Source organism: Biomphalaria glabrata, chromosome 7 (genome assembly GCF_947242115.1).
Source record: "Biomphalaria glabrata chromosome 7, xgBioGlab47.1, whole genome shotgun sequence".
Classification (NCBI taxonomy): Eukaryota; Metazoa; Mollusca; class Gastropoda; family Planorbidae; genus Biomphalaria; species Biomphalaria glabrata.
In genome coordinates, this window is record NC_074717.1 from 5,398,659 (window position 1) to 5,414,519 (window position 15,861).

At 35.7% G+C, this 15,861-nt stretch overlaps 1 protein-coding gene across 5 annotated transcripts in view; it reads left to right on the forward strand.

The window, feature by feature from the left end:
* Positions 1-15,861, forward strand: part of LOC106070195 (serine/threonine-protein kinase PRP4 homolog) — a 31,260-nt gene that overhangs the window by 2,350 nt on the left and 13,049 nt on the right. For 4 of the 5 annotated variants that reach the window (XR_008778952.1, XR_008778953.1, XR_008778954.1 and 1 more), the window contains exons 1-8: positions 1,914-2,051; positions 6,792-7,083; positions 8,621-9,408; positions 10,249-10,824; positions 11,080-11,241; positions 13,754-13,838; positions 14,511-14,683; positions 15,607-15,834. Coding sequence is in view for 2 of the 5 variants with exons in the window: in XM_056035684.1 (XP_055891659.1) it covers positions 1,999-2,051; positions 6,792-7,083; positions 8,621-9,408; positions 10,249-10,824; positions 11,080-11,241; positions 13,754-13,838; positions 14,511-14,683; positions 15,607-15,834 (2,357 nt within the window). In the remaining 3 variants the exon portion in view is untranslated. Of the gene's footprint in view, positions 1-1,913; positions 2,052-6,791; positions 7,084-8,620; positions 9,409-10,248; positions 10,825-11,079; positions 11,242-13,753; positions 13,839-14,510; positions 14,684-15,606; positions 15,835-15,861 lie in introns of those variants that run through there. The other variant, XM_056035685.1, reaches the window with a different exon arrangement.

Below are 15,861 nucleotides of genomic sequence, written 5' to 3' on the forward strand. Positions count from 1 at the left end.
ACAACTAATTACATGTACAACACAAGGAAATATTTTGGTTCCCTATCAAAAAATTATAATTTATCGCAATACAACAAAATAAAATTGTTTCAATAAATTTGTTATTGAAGTCCAAGCAATCAAATTAGTCTACCAATGGGTGGTCACATATAGAAACAAGTTAACTAAAATAAAATAAAACTTCTTTTAAACTTGATGGAAAGTACTATACTATAGTGTCTAGTAGATATTTTCAATGTTAACAGATTGAACATGTGTATAGGCAATGTCCGATAAAGTTTTATTACTTCCAGAGGAGCTAGTCTGTCTAGCACTCCACTAGGTGTTAACTAGAGTATCCAGATGAATGGGTAGATTCCAGGTAGATGAAAAAAAAAAAAGAGGGGGGTGTAAAGGTATATTAAAGGTGAAAGTAAAAATGTTACCTATAGTAAAGTGAGGGGCCCGTTTACATTTTTCAGCTAGCTTGTAAGATCTCTTTTTTATTTTTTTATTTTAAGTATAATTTTTATCACATACTGTCCTCATTAACAAAATATTAACAACAACAACAACAACGAAATTTAATAATCTCGGATTTGACCTGATCTCTAGAAATTTTTTGCATTTGGAAATAATAGCTACAAAAGTTTTAATGTAGGCTAAATAAATTAAACACGCAACGAAAATATATAAAATTAACGCTATGTTACTATCCAGTGAACGATTTGTCTGTGAACAATTTGTCCGTGCCGTGAACGAATAGTCGCGTGAACGATTTGTCGCGTGAACGATTTGTCGTGAACCAACTGTCGGTGAACAAGTTGTCGGTGAACAAGTTGTCTGTGAGCGAATAGTCCGTGAGCGATATGTCGCGTGAACGAATTGTCTGGTGAACGAAATGTCTGGTGAACGAATAGTCGCGTGAACGAAAAGTCGTGAACGATTTGTCGGTGAACGAAATGTCAGTGAGCGAATTGTCGTGGAACCGGACCGTCGAAGGCGCCGGTTGGACTGTCGTTCTGTCGTCTCGATGGTCCCGGGTTCGCTGCCATCCTCCGTCGTCCTGTGGGAGGTTTAGACTAGGAAGTAGGACATCTTCAACTTTGAAAGAACATCCGAAACATGGAAAACAAACAATCATTTTTTAGGCTAAACATGTCTTCAGAGGCATACACGGTGTCCAAACAATCACCTCACTGTTTTTGATTGGGGTGGAATCATTTCGTCCCAGCGAAACTCTAAAATAGTAGTTCTCCATCACCTCACTGTTTTTGATTGGGGTGGAATCATTTCGTCCCAGCGAAACGCTAAAATAGTAGTTCTCCATCACCTCACTGTTTTTGAGTGGGGTGGAATCATTTCATCCAAGCGAAACGCTAAAATAGTATTTCTCCATCACCTCACTGTTTTTAATTGGGGTGGAATCATTTCAGCCCAGCGAAACGCTAAAATTCGTTGTTGTATACAATATTTTAAACTTGCTCCTCGCTTTTAGATTTGGGAAAGCAGGACACTACTTGTGAATAAGTTTAAAATATCAATAAGTCGCATATATTTTATAGATTATATTACTTTATTTTTTTTTTTTAAGGGAACCTAATCAAGTGGAAGGCGATCTAGACTTTAATTGATTTGATATGATTTGCAATCACTGACTTAAGTTTAAGATTTTATATAAGGGAGACAATCTTTAAAACATTGTTGAAGAATTAGACTATTTTATTTTATATTTTCAGAATCGAAGGAGCGATTAAAAAAAAAACACAAAAAGACACACAAACAACTTCTTTTTGCTTAATTACTTTAAATTCTGATTTAGAGTCTTTTAGAAAATTGATAATTTCAGCATTCACCATTCCTTTTATTTTCTTGATAAAATGAGATCTAGAACTAATAGCGATTGATTAAAATTAAAGTAAATTTTAAATTCTAGATCTAGATATCTAAATGTTATAGTCATTTACAGAGTTGTTTACCTTATTTTAATGTTGAAGTTCATGACTAGAAATTCCTGTCATGGCGGATCGTTTGGATTACCGAAAATATTCTGATTATAAATCTAAACTAAGGTAAGTATGGTATTCTAAATTACAAACGCTTAATGTCAGGATTCCTATATACATATAGAAAATAATTTTGCGTGTTAGTTGTTTTCTAAAGTTAAGCCTTTGAAAGAAATTAAACACTTCAATCCGTCAAATAAATAACCTGTTATCGATAACATTAAATTAAAATGATTTTTAAAAAATTAAAACACTTGTTCTTTCTTACAAGTTACGGTAGACTGTAATAAGCCTGAGCTAGAAACATAAAGGTTCTTCATTCTTCTCTAGATTAGATTAAGATATTGATCTAGATCTAGAATTCTTGATCAGACGAGTACAAAACTTGAAACTACTTTTACTAAAGTTTTACTAGTCAGCAGTCAGACAGTCAGATCATAGATCTAGATCTAGATTCTAGATCTAGGTCTAGTTAAATCTAGATCTAGTAGATTCTAGTAGTTTCATAGTCATACTAGTCATAACTAGATCTAGTCATAGAGTTCATAGACATAGTCAAGTGTCACATAGTCATAGCATACTAACTATAATTTATAAACTAAGCATTTAGATCTAGATCTAGCATCTAGTCACTAGACTCACTAGTGTATTGTTATAGTCATTATAGACTCTATTTATCTACTCTCTCTACTACTCAACTGTGACTGTCTTGTTGTGGACTTGTGTCTAGATTTTTTTTTTCTACATCTACTCTTTCACTTTCACTAAGACTGAGTCAGACTCAGAGTGAGTTTAATTATTAATTTAAGATATAGAGTCTATACAATTTAGATCTAGATTCTAGATGAGTGTTTCTCCAGTACTGGTATCAAAGTTTTGGCTTCATTTTAAGTGTATTCACTTCTTCACCCATTCGCCCATTGTTATTATTGTACTTTAAGCATTTATCAATAGAAAATGAATTTGAATACACATACATTTCCTCAGTAGTGCTGGCAAAAGGGTTACCCACTTTTGCATTTCAGGTGCATCACTGGGACACCATTGATGATTAAAGTACAACTAACTGTTAATTTGTCTGCTTTCTTAGCATAATTTGAATGTTTCTATTGTATGAAGCAGCTAGATAGAGAAATTGAAGTTTTCGAGCACTTACGTTATGTTTGCGCTCAATTTACAAAATGGGACATCGTAGCACCTGTTAAACTATTGGTAAAAGTTTTTAAAATAAGACTTTTTATAAGAAAATAGATTTTATGTAATACTATACTTGCATTATAGCTAAATATCTAGGCTATTATTTGCTGCAATATCTCAACAATAATTCAAGCATTTATATAACATTCATGACTATTATATCACAAGATGTTGCGGGTGCTACAACGGGACACCAATATGAAATATATAGTTTTTTTTTTTAATACATGCTGAAATACAATTATTTAAAGTCTGTTAATACATAACCAATTATTCTTTTATTAGTGATTCACAAAATAGTTTTCTTTGACCACAAATGAATGTACCAGGCCTTTGTGTGTGTGTGTTCAACAATCCTTTAAAAATATATATAACTGCCTCAAACATGACCTAATCATAGACTGAAGGGTGCAACTTTCTGACTTTCAATGCACCCTAACCCTAAACATGACCTAATCATAGACTGAAGGTTGCAGCTTTCTGACTTTCAATACACCCTAACCCTAAACATGACCTAATCATAGACTGAAGGGTGCAGCTTTCTGACTTTCAATGCACCCTAACCCTAAACATGACCTAATCATAGACTGAAGGGTGCAGCTTTCTGACTTTCAATGCACCCTAACCCTAAACATGACCTAATCATAGACTAAAGGGTGCAGCTTTCTGACTTTCAATGCACCAAGAACAAGATCCAAAACTAGATTTACATATAAATTGAAATATAGAGTTGATTTAAATCTACACTAGACCTATATCTAGATCAAGACTTGTTTAGTGTCCCGTGAAGCACCACAAACAATGATAAAACAATAAGGTTTACAATAACTTAGATTAAAACATAGTATTCTATGTATTCTAGATCAAACTTGATAATAATAAGCTTAATTCTTATTATAACTCAAAACTTTAGTGAGAAAAATACTTATATCTAGATCTCTGAGATTTTCTGGTATGATTCAACAAGCTGTGTTTGCGGGTGCTACAGTGAAAAAATGTGGGACACCATGTCTATTAATGTCTCCTGTTAATTACTATGTAGCCTTTTCCCAAGAAAATGGAGCTAATTGTGTGCTAAGCAGTATCAGAGATAAAGTAATTCCCATCACATTAATAACTTTCTTTAAAAAAATATTGTTCTTTTTGTCAAGCGCGTTTTAGGTGCTTCACCTGGGACACCAAGACTTTTTTTTACTAAAATTATATAAATTTGTACAGTTTTAAAGAAAAATTACACTGTGTAAATTAATCATTGAATGCTTTTAGTAACAGAAACACAATTGGGAGCAGAATCCTTTACTTTGTTTACAATTGATAAAGGTTTAAAATTTCAAGTTTAGTGGGACACCATGTGATGCACCTGTGACGCATTTTTTATGGCGACATCTATTAATACCAAAGTAAATATAAAATAAAAAGATATAGATAATGCAATAACATTATATTGTTAACCTATTTCAACAAAAATGTATGATCAATAATCCTTGCTTTTAGTAGAATATTACTTCAACGTAAGCTAGGTGTTCCATGTTACATTAAAAGATGCCATTTTGTGCACTATTTCACACATTTTCTACAATTTTAAAATTCCACTATGCACCTTTCAAGCTCAAAATATCACTTTATACATTTCTAAGTGCAATGAAAAGAAAATTGTGACATTTTAATAAGAAGTTTTTGAGTTATAGACTTTTTAGTGAACCAATACCTATTTGTCTCCAGTACTGGAGAAACACTCATATATACTAAAGTGATTGTCAACACTGCAGTTGCAGACACTTATTTTGGAGAGCAGATAGTGTATCTAGAATTTAGAATGTCTAGATCTAGAAAAGAATAGAATAGAATCTACTAGAATCTAGATTATTTTCTCCCAAATTATGTCATATTTGAGTTCAATGATGCTTGCCTCTACTTAAACACACTGAAGGTAAACAGTGTTGAATATGATAATTCATCATGGATTCATTTTCCTTGAGTTTAATGTTTTCAAACTCAGTTCAATAAATATAAAACAAGTAACCCAGCCATGAAAAAACATAAAAACAAATAGAATAATAACTTGACCAACATATATGTAATAGTTGAATTGCACTGTGACGATACTTTTAGATGATTGACTAGTAACTGTTCGTTATAGAAAAAGACTGAACAGTGACTACTTGGAACAATGACCTCAATAGTTAGCTTTACATTCCATTTATAGTCTTATTCAAAGACTTTGATGGATTATTTATACATAAATAGCATTTTCTTCATGCTTCTATTTCTCATTGATTCAACTCTAGGGATAATCTAGTCAATCAGAAGCATACAATTTAACATTTTTATTTTTATTACATCTATAGACTTATATCAACTCACTCTGTTTATCTGTCTGGTACACATTTTTTACTAAACACCTATATGTCCCTCCTACCATTTTCAAATATTTTGCATTATTCATTGCCTCAAACAAAACATGAATCCATTGAAAGATAGACCAATTATTTTTTCAATTAGTCATCATTGATTAATTTTCATTTTTTATATAGAGACAGTACTAGCTAATGGAAGATAAGTCTTGTGTAGAGACTTAGGCCTTCGCCTAGAAATTTGAAATTAACAAAAGATAACTCTATAAAGATCTATAAAAACTTCTATATGCTAAAAGCATGAAATTGCGATAAACGAAAACAGTCATTTGATAATAATATTTGCAATTGCACAGATATGTATATTCTTTAGTCTAGATTTATTACAAATTAATTACATGATTGATTCCAAATTATTGATACAATTACATTTAATATAAGCTTGTTTTTATTTTACTTGTGTCTCTTCTGATTAAATCGTAGGGATAATGTAGTCATAAATTTCTATGTAACCACCTTTTTATTTTGTTTCCTTTCATTCAACTCTTGGGATAATCTTGTTAGTCAGAAATGTTCCATGTAACCTCTTTATGTCTACTTTGATTAAACTCTAGGGATAACCTGGTCAGTCAGAAATGTTCCATTTAAACTCTCATGTCTACTTTGATTCAACTCTAGGGATAACCTGGTCAGTCAGAAATGTTCCATTTAACCTCTCATGTCTACTTTGATTCAACTCTTGGGATAATCTTGTTAGTTAGAAATGTTCCATGTAACCTCTTTATGTCTACTTTGATTCAACTCTAGGGATAACCTGGTCAGTCAGAAATGTTCCATTTAACCTCTCATGTCTACTTTGATTCAACTCTAGGGATAACCTGGTCAGTCCGAAATGTTCCATTTAACCTCTCATGTCTACTTTGATTCAACTCTAGGGATAACCTGGTCAGTCCGAAATGTTCCATTTAACCTCTCATGTCTACTTTGATTCAACTCTAGGGATAACCTGGTCAGTCAGAAATGTTCCATTTAACCTCTCATGTCTACTTTGATTCAACTCTAGGGATAACCTGGTCAGTCCGAAATGTTCCATTTAACCTCTCATGTCTACTTTGATTCAACTCTAGGGATAACCTGGTCAGTCCGAAATGTTCCATTTAACCTCTCATGTCTACTTTGATTCAACTCTAGGGATAACCTGGTCAGTCAGAAATGTTCCATTTAACCTCTCATGTCTACTTTGATTCAACTCTAGGGATAATCCAGTCAGTGAGAAACGTGACAAAAAGAAACATAAACACAAGCATAAGCATAAAAACAAACACAAGCATGGCAGCAAAGACAGGTCTCGCAAACACAAGAAGAAGAGGCACAGCTCGTCCAGCGTTGAAGTGGAGGACCTGGCCTTGGAGCATGGGAAGAGGCAGAGGCTGAATGAAGATGATGCCGAGCTTGAGCGCCTGGAAGCTGCCAGACAAGCCTTGAAGGCGGAGCTGAATGGCCGTCCTGGGGATGAAGCATTTAGAGCAATTAATCTTATAGCAAAGGTAGGTCTAAATTCAAGTCCTCTTGGAAAGGAAATATTCAGAGCAGTCAATCTTAATGTCATGTAAATCTGAATGGTCATTGTTGGCATCTCTAGAAGCTTTAGTTTTGTGACTATGGTTGATCTAACTTAAAGGAATAGTCAGTGGCATAGCTAGGGTGGGGGGAGGTGGGGAGAGAATTTGAAAATTCCCCTGGGCCCCTACTTGAGTTGGGCCCCCAAATGAGTGTTTCTTTACATTAAATATTACACAAAATGCAGGGGCCCCCAAAGAGGTCAAGCCCCCGGAGCCCCCAATTGATGGAAAATTCCTAGCTACGCCCCTGGGAACAGTGTTGATTAGCTTTAATCAGCTTGCATGGTTGCAAGGTTAGATAATGAGAGACTAGAAGAGATTAAGTCTGTCAGTTAATAACTGTGGTTTCATTGTAAGTATTCTTCTATTTTAAGAAATTAAATTATTATTAAATACTGAATTCCTACAGCAATGGAGAGGTCACTCCATCTCATTATCATCAACATCATTATTAACATTGATAATTTAGATAGAACATACATTTAAAAAATAATGATATAGTGATACAAAAATACAAAAACATAATCCAGCAAAATACTTAGATAGAAAGATAACAAGATAAAAAAAAAATTCTTATTGTCCAATGTAGGACAAATTTATGTGAGAACCTCTTTCCTAGAAAAATTCTTAATAAGAAATAAAAAGCTAGACTAAGAACAACTATACATTCTAGGCCTTGAATCTGACTCCGAGGATTAAGGAGGAGTGTGTTATTTATGCAGCTATGTATTCCTACATATTTTGTCACATCCAACGCAGACGAAACCATTGTCTGCTGCTTTTTTAATTAAGTTCTCTTTTTGATGCTTCCACTTCAGCAATAAAATGACTAAATTAACTCATGCATATGCTTAGGTTGTAGCAGTCTGTTTTTGGATGGAGTGTCTACTAATTTCTAAAATAAAATAAATATAGGCTTAATTTTCAGAGAGGGAGTATTTAAAAATAGATCTATTAAACTTACTTAGATTTGTATGGCTCTTTTTTTTTCACCTTAAATGACATAGAGTTTAAATATATTCTTTCATTTTTTTTACTCATTAAATTGCTTTTGTATAGCACATCTGTCATTATACAATGCTTGTTGCATTATGATATTATGGACTAGGAAGTAATTATCTTCTACTCTGAAGGAACATCCGAAACATGTAAAACATTTTACAAACATGTTGGGGTGGGGGGGGAGAAGGGAAGTAGGTGTCTGGGAGTTTTTTTTTTTGTGTGTGCTGCCTTAGGCACTCGGTAAACACAACTCGAGTCAGGATTTGAACTCAGCCCTTTGATAGGCAGTGAAGCAGTTTATACTACACATCCCAGATTGCATTACATCTTTAACTCTACTATATCTACTTGTGTTCTGTGTCATGTTCAGTAATTGTTGTTTTCTTGTGGTGTATAGGCTAGGAGCTTGTATATATGTTTATATGCCTAACAAGACTCTTTATTTCCATTCTATCCTCAGGGTTACCTTACTGATTCAGAGGAGGAAGAGGGAGAGGTGGAGCATGAACATTTACAAGAAGAGTTAAGAAAAGCCAAAGAGGTCTTAGCGCGCATGGACTCTCAGACCAACTTGTCCTCAGGGTCTGCCGATGCTCATCTCAGAGAAATTTCCAGAAATGAATTTACGCAATTTGAAGATTTCAGAATTTCCAAGTCTCGGGATGAGATAGGCGGGGATGATTCTGATGTTGGGGTGGTGACTTCTGATGGCAGAGTGCCAGAGAATCATCACCTGCGGCACACCAAATTAATAGACTATCGAGACACTCCAGAGTCAACAGATCTTTTGGATGAAGGGCTGGAGCTGTTGGATAGTGTCGGAATCCCTTCATCGGGTCTGTCTGTCAGTAAGTTAACCCCATCCTTGGCAGCTCGTCTAGGCCCCGAAGTTAGCTCAGTGCGTGCCAAAGTTCAGAGCCTCGTCCAGTCTTCAAAACTAAAGCCTTTCGATAAAGAATCTCGACCTTCAAATAGAAAGGATCAGGGGCATCCGAAAATGGAGAGGGATGAGAAAGAAAACAGGGTTGTTGAAATTCTGGACAGCGATCAGGAAGAAGGGGAGACCAGGGATGATGATGACATCATTCAGATTGATGACGATGATGTCATTGAAATCTCAAAGAACTCCAGACAGCAGAGGAAACCAAGTGCTCATCTAGACCAAGATTTAGCCATTATTGAAGAGAAGTCTCATGGTCCCTCCCCTAAAAAGAAACCAGATAGGAAATCTCGAAAAAGCCCGTCCAGGTATTTCTGTTTTATTTTTCACCTTTTTTTTAACCCATTACCTACTGTTGCTATAGGATGCATCGTTTATGATTTAAGACTTATGCGATGTGATAGGAAGTTAGCAGCTGTCTTTAAATGTTCATAAGTAAGAAGAACCCGTTCAGAACAAGAGCAAAAGTTTGTCGATTCTCATTTAGGGAAAACAGAAAGTCTATAGTTAATTTATTTTTAAAAAATTATTTTAAACAAAAGTACCCATGCTGCAGTGTGTAAAGTCTATCCTGGAAATAAAGTATTTCTCTGACTTACTTACAGCCCACCCCCACCCCTTATGGAGTATGGGCTGCATATAGATTTCCCTAGGCCCATATCCTGGGCCATCCTTTCTATTTTGTTCTAGGTGTAACCAAACTTTAATGTGTCTGCCTCTGTAATTCTGAACCTTCATTTTATTCTATAGGTATTAAAAGTATATATTTTTATAACTAGACATATATTTCTTTTTTTTTTTTTTTTTAAATTAGATCAATTTTTTTTTCTAATTTTTTTCCTTTGTTGTTTTAAATAGTTTTTTTTCCTATAGAGTTACATCTTTGTTATAGATTTAGAGGGTAGCTTTTCAAGTTGGAAATAGGAACCTTTGGATTAATGTGAAATCTCAGATTTCTATGTCTGCAAAACCTTTTCTGTAGAAATTTATTTTAAATAAAATTGCCCTGTTCTGTATTCCTAGAGAAAATAACAATCTACCAAGATGCATGTCTTTTAGTAGATTATCAACATACAAATAATAGGAGAAAAGAAATATTCTTTTAATACTACAGGTTTATTTTTACAAGATTTTATTTGCTGTTTCAGAAAAAGTGGTAACTTTGAAAAGGTTGACATCCGATCTGGCAATGAGAGGGAGTCTTCTAGATCTAGAAGAGATGAGAGCCACAAGCTAGAAGATGGTAGAAGAAAGCGTGAGGAGATTGGTAGAAGAGAAGATGCCTGGAGGGACGAGCAAAGAGGGGGGGATTCTCAAAGGAGACCTGGTCGCGACGATAGGTGGCCAGCTGTTGATGGAAGAAGGAGAGAAGAGATGCGCAGGCTTGCTGAAAGCAGGGAGAGGAGGGAATCTGAAAGGTCGGAAAACAGAAGGCAGCCTGAGCGATCCGAATGGTTAGATAGGCGAAGAGATGACCCTCGACAGCAGCGCGATGATCCTCGGCAGCAGCGCGATGATCCCCGCCAACAGCGAGATGATCCCCGCCAACAGCGAGATGATCCTCGACAGTTGAGAGATGATCCTCGACAGTTGAGAGATGATCCTCGACAGTTGAGAGATGATCCTCGACAACAGAGGGATGATCCTAGGCAGCAACGAGATGATCCTCGACTGCTTGATAGAAATGGTAGGCGGCGGACACCCAGCCCATTTATGGGTCGAAGGTGAGCCAATGCTAGTGATACAAATTTTGCATAAAAAATTAATAATTCTGTATGTAAACACAATCCTGAATACACCTGGCTCTTCTCCCAGTTGTTCAGGATCATTGCCAGGTAATATTATCTCAGTTGAGAAGTTATGACACTAATTTTCATTAACTTTGGACCTTAGAAATTGTTGATCACCTGTCACATGAAAATGTAAGTCTTGAAGGGAGTTATATCTAACAGACTTACTATTATTGTTTAACCCTTCAGGTATCGTGATGGCCCTGACAGAGGTCGAGAGAGTGATCGCAGGGGAAGATCCTCTGAGAGAGATAAAGACAGAGGTGGATCAAAGGGACCTGAAGATAAATTCAAGGACAGTTTATCTGAAGGGTTAGCCTTGCAGCATGATGACTCGGACGAAGATGAAGAGTAAGTCAGGTTATAGTTACTTCACATTGACAAACTTTTCTTTTTAATGTTGTTATTTAAAGTGTCCAAACATGCTGTATCACAAGATATGTACATAGTCCCCAGTTTGAATTAAAACACTACCAAACAATATGGACAAAGAGCAGAATAGAGAAGTTCTGTAAGAAGTAAAATGAATAATAAAAACTAAAAAAAACATAGAAAAGTGAATGTAAAATAAATGAAAATTAATATTATTAACACTAATGTTGTACTTGATTTAAAAAAAGAAAATGGAGTGGGGTATTTGCAGTTATATATAAAATCTGTCACTTCTCAATTGACCCTTTCTATTTATATAGACATATTGATCAAAACTACTTTTATTTTATTTTATGTCCCGGTCAAAGAGCATGTTTGTTTTTTTTATCAGAGCTGAACTTGTTCTGAAAAAAGGAAGCAGAAACTTTTAACGGGTCTAAAAAAACCAGATGTGTCAAAAAAGTTGATATATTTTCAATGTTGTATTATCTTTGAGATAATATTTTATGAAAGTATCAGGAGATAATTTATTCACTATGAAAATTTGAAATGAGCTAATCATCTATTTCCAACATAACACAAAGAATATTAAAACAATGAAAGATAAATATTTAAAATTGCATTTATGAAGTTGAGTCTGTAAGTGATCACTGTTAACTTTTTGTCAAGGTCAAATGTAAATTCCTTTTCAACTAGCTGTCGTTTGCTTGAAAAATGTAGCTATCATTTGACTATATCATGAGACAAAAAATGTATGCTATTCCATTGGACAGCTGTTAATATGTTAATGTTGCTGTGGTACAATTTTAATAAGATCATTGGATAAACAAACCGCACTTAGACACCTGTTCGAGTAGAGCATTCTTAAGAATTAGAAAGCTATAAAGATTTTGAACATTAAAAAAACACTTTTCGGGTCATAATTTTAACATTTTACCATCACAGAGCAGATATATGGCTCCTTTTGTCTCGAAAGGCAATGGATGCGCCCAAATGAGTCACTGGTTTTGGCTTAATCTTGAGACGGGGCAGAATCTGGTGTGGCTAATCAAGCCAATTCTAGAACGGCAGACTTTGCCACAATTCGTACATGTGTATGCCTCTGATTTAGGGCTAGCAGACAGGGCAGCTTTCTTTTTTTCCCTCTTGATTAAAGCCACTTCAATTCTTTTGTTCTCAGCAAGGGTTGTCCCAGCACGCACAGTCTGTCTCCATGCACTCCGGTCTTTGGCTATGTTTTCCCACATACTTTGGCTGATGCCTGAGGCTCTCATGTCTCGCTTGCAGACATCTCTATATGTTAGTCTTGGGCGGCCCTTGGGTCTGACTCCTTCCACAAGCTCAGGGATTCTACCATCTGGCATGCGGGTGACATGTCCGAGCCAGCGTAATCTTCTTTGTGTCAGGAGAGCATACATGCTGTTCATATTGGCCAATCTCAAAACTTCCTGATTGGAGACATGGTCCCTCCAAGAGATGCCCATTATGCGTCTCAGGCAGCGCAAGTGGAAACTATTCAATCTGTGCTCTTGGTACATGTATGTTGACCAGCTTTCACTGCCATAAAGGAGAGTGCTCACGACACAGGCGTTGTAGACTAGGATTTTGGTCGCTGTGGTCAATTTACCATTTTCCCAGACGCGCTTGGAGAGTTTTGCCAATGCTGTGGTAGCTTTTCCTATCCTTTTTGTCAGCTCGATGTCTAAGTCTAGGTTACTGACAATTGTTGAACCCAAGTAGGTAAATTCCTGCACCACTGAAAGGGTGTGGTTCCCAATTTGTATTATAGGTATTTCTGCGACGTCTTGTGCCAGGATTTCGGTCTTGGAGAGACTTATAGTAAGGCTAAACTCTTGACAAGCAGCTGCTAAGGCGTTCACAAGCTTCTGTAGACCTCCTTGTGAGTGAGATACAAGTGCCGCGTCATCGGCAAACAACAGCTCCCTTATCAAGATACGACGCCTTTTCGTTTTGGCTTTAAGACGTGCCAGGTTAAAGAGCCTTCCATCTGATCTGCTATGGATGTATATTCCGTCTACCAGGGATTTAAAAGCACTGGATAGTACGACTGAGAAGAAGATGCCAAATAGTGTAGGGGCCAGTACACATCCTTGTTTTACACCGCTCTTAATGGAGAATGGCCTGGAGGAAGAACTTTCAAACTGAATGGTGCCCTGCTTATTTTCGTGAAAAGCTGACACTAGTTTTCTTAACTTATTTGGGCAGCCGATTCTCTCTAGTACAGCAAATATAAGACACCAATTACACACACACAAAAAAAGACGCTAGAACTCTTTTGTACCCTAAGCCATTAAATCAATAAATTCAATCCAACTTTCTAATGTAAACGTCATGTTACTGTGAAACCGTTGTATAAACGAATAGTTCATTTACTATCATTACAATGCTTTGTTATGTGTAAACACAATTATGAGACAAAGTTCTTTAAGGAGAATAAAGATTATTATTATTATCCTTCATTATTTTTAAGACTTGATATCAACCTTGATGATGATGAAGAGGATGCTGATGCTATCATAGAGAGGCGTCGTAAAGAAAGGCAAGCTTTGCTAGAGGTTAGTTTTACTACTCTCTTCAGGAAACTTTGCTAAGTTCTAGAATGTTTACCTGTTTTGGGTTCTAAAATTTAGATTTTTTTTCCTTAATATCTAATACAACGAAGCTTAACCAACATGAATGTGGCAAAACATTAAGTTTACAGCGGGGGCCGCATGGCTACAGGAAATACTGCATTCCTCATTAATCTTCGGACTCAAAGACAAGCCTTATTTTATTATTAACCAACAAATATAATTTCCCCTATTTGTTTTTTTTTTTGTTTAGCGAGTTCATCTTTTTTATTCTTTAGAACCCTGAACCAACTCGATACAAGTTTTAGTGTTTTAATTGACAAGGTCAAAATTAAGTTTACTTCAATACTGGATCCAAATGCAGCCTGCCTAAAATCAGTGATCTTTTAGCTTGTGGCCAGTGTGCTCAACTGGCCAACACCATTGAACACCATTTGGACTCCTTTCACTTGGCAGAAATATCATTGCATTTTATTTATTCAGTGTCAATATGTGATTTTAACTATATTGTTGTTTTTTTTGGTGGAGTGGGGTAGTTTTTTTTTCCCTTTTTTTGTGACCATTTGTTGAAAGTATATTTATGTATATTAATGTTTATAATTTGGGGAGATATTTTTTATACCTAATCACCAAAGATCCTTGTTATCTTTATTTTAGAAATTGAAACTGACCAATCACACTGAAGATTCCAATTCCATGGATGTCTCTGTAATAAGTGTTGAGCCTCCAACTCATGGTCTGCCAGCTTTGTCTCAGCCCTATCAGGAAGAAGATAACAGCCAAAGTTCCAATGTCAGGGAAGATACATATAACAATGTGCATTCTATAAAGTAAGTTACTTACCTTTGACAACTTCTATAGTGTTGATTTCATTACATTGAACATGTGTGGAAAAATTAAAATATAATTAAGCAATAGTTTTTAATGTGGCATCCAGAGAGTAAAAAATAAAAAAAGTATAGTTCCGCTTTCAGACCTTGTGATCTATAGGGCAAATGATGTAAAAGTCATCAGTTTCTGTGGCCTACAGTTTACAAGGGTGTCATGTGGCCAGCACAACGACCTACCCCCTTGCTTTTCCTCAACTAATGTCAAGTACCCATTAGAGCTGGGTGGACTTAAAGATCCCGAAATTAAAAATCCCAGTCATCACCAGGATCATCCAGAGAGTGCGTCTCAAAATTTAGGTTGGAAAAACTGAAAGTGAATAAAAAGGTTGATCAGGTGACAAGATAGATGATTGCCTGAGTAATGTTAAAAAATGTTGAATCAAGTGAATCATTATAAAAACTAGCTAGGTCTCTTTTCATTTGGTTTGTAAGTGACTCATTGGGTACTCTCACTTACTGTTAACATTTTAAGTGTTAAAGCACGATAATAATAATAATCTAAACAAAAATGACTAATGATATATTGAATTGAATAGAATTAGTTTTATATTATGGGGTAACCAAAACATGCTTAGAACATTGTATAAAAAAGAATGGAGGCATTGAGCTATTTTGCTACAAAGCCTGGAAAGGTTGAAGTGAGAGTTTGAGGCATTCAGTTGTGCAAAACAAAATTAAGAAGGAACAGTGTTTTTAAAAGAATAATATTTTTGCAAAGCTTATATCAACTAACTTTGTCCGTCAGGTAAAAATTTCTCCCACACCCAATCTCTGATCAAGCTGAGATTTTGCACTATTAGTTTTTTTTTTAATCAAAATAATGTTGCTTGATGGTTACAAAATGTGTTTTTTTTTACTGCTAGGAGTCCAGAGTCACGGGACAGACACAGCCGTAGTGTTAGCCAAGCAAGCAGCATCACTAGTAGAGGCAATCATCAAAGCAGGGAAAGTAGGAGCAGGAGTCGAGGCAGCAGTAAAGAGGGGCAGAAGAGAAAGAGCAGGAGCAGCCACAGTCGAAGTAGAAGTAGGGGGCGCAATAAAAGGAGGGATTCTTCCAGCGACAGCCGCAGCTCATCAAGTGACAGTAACAGGTACAATAGTTTATGCGATGGTCTGTC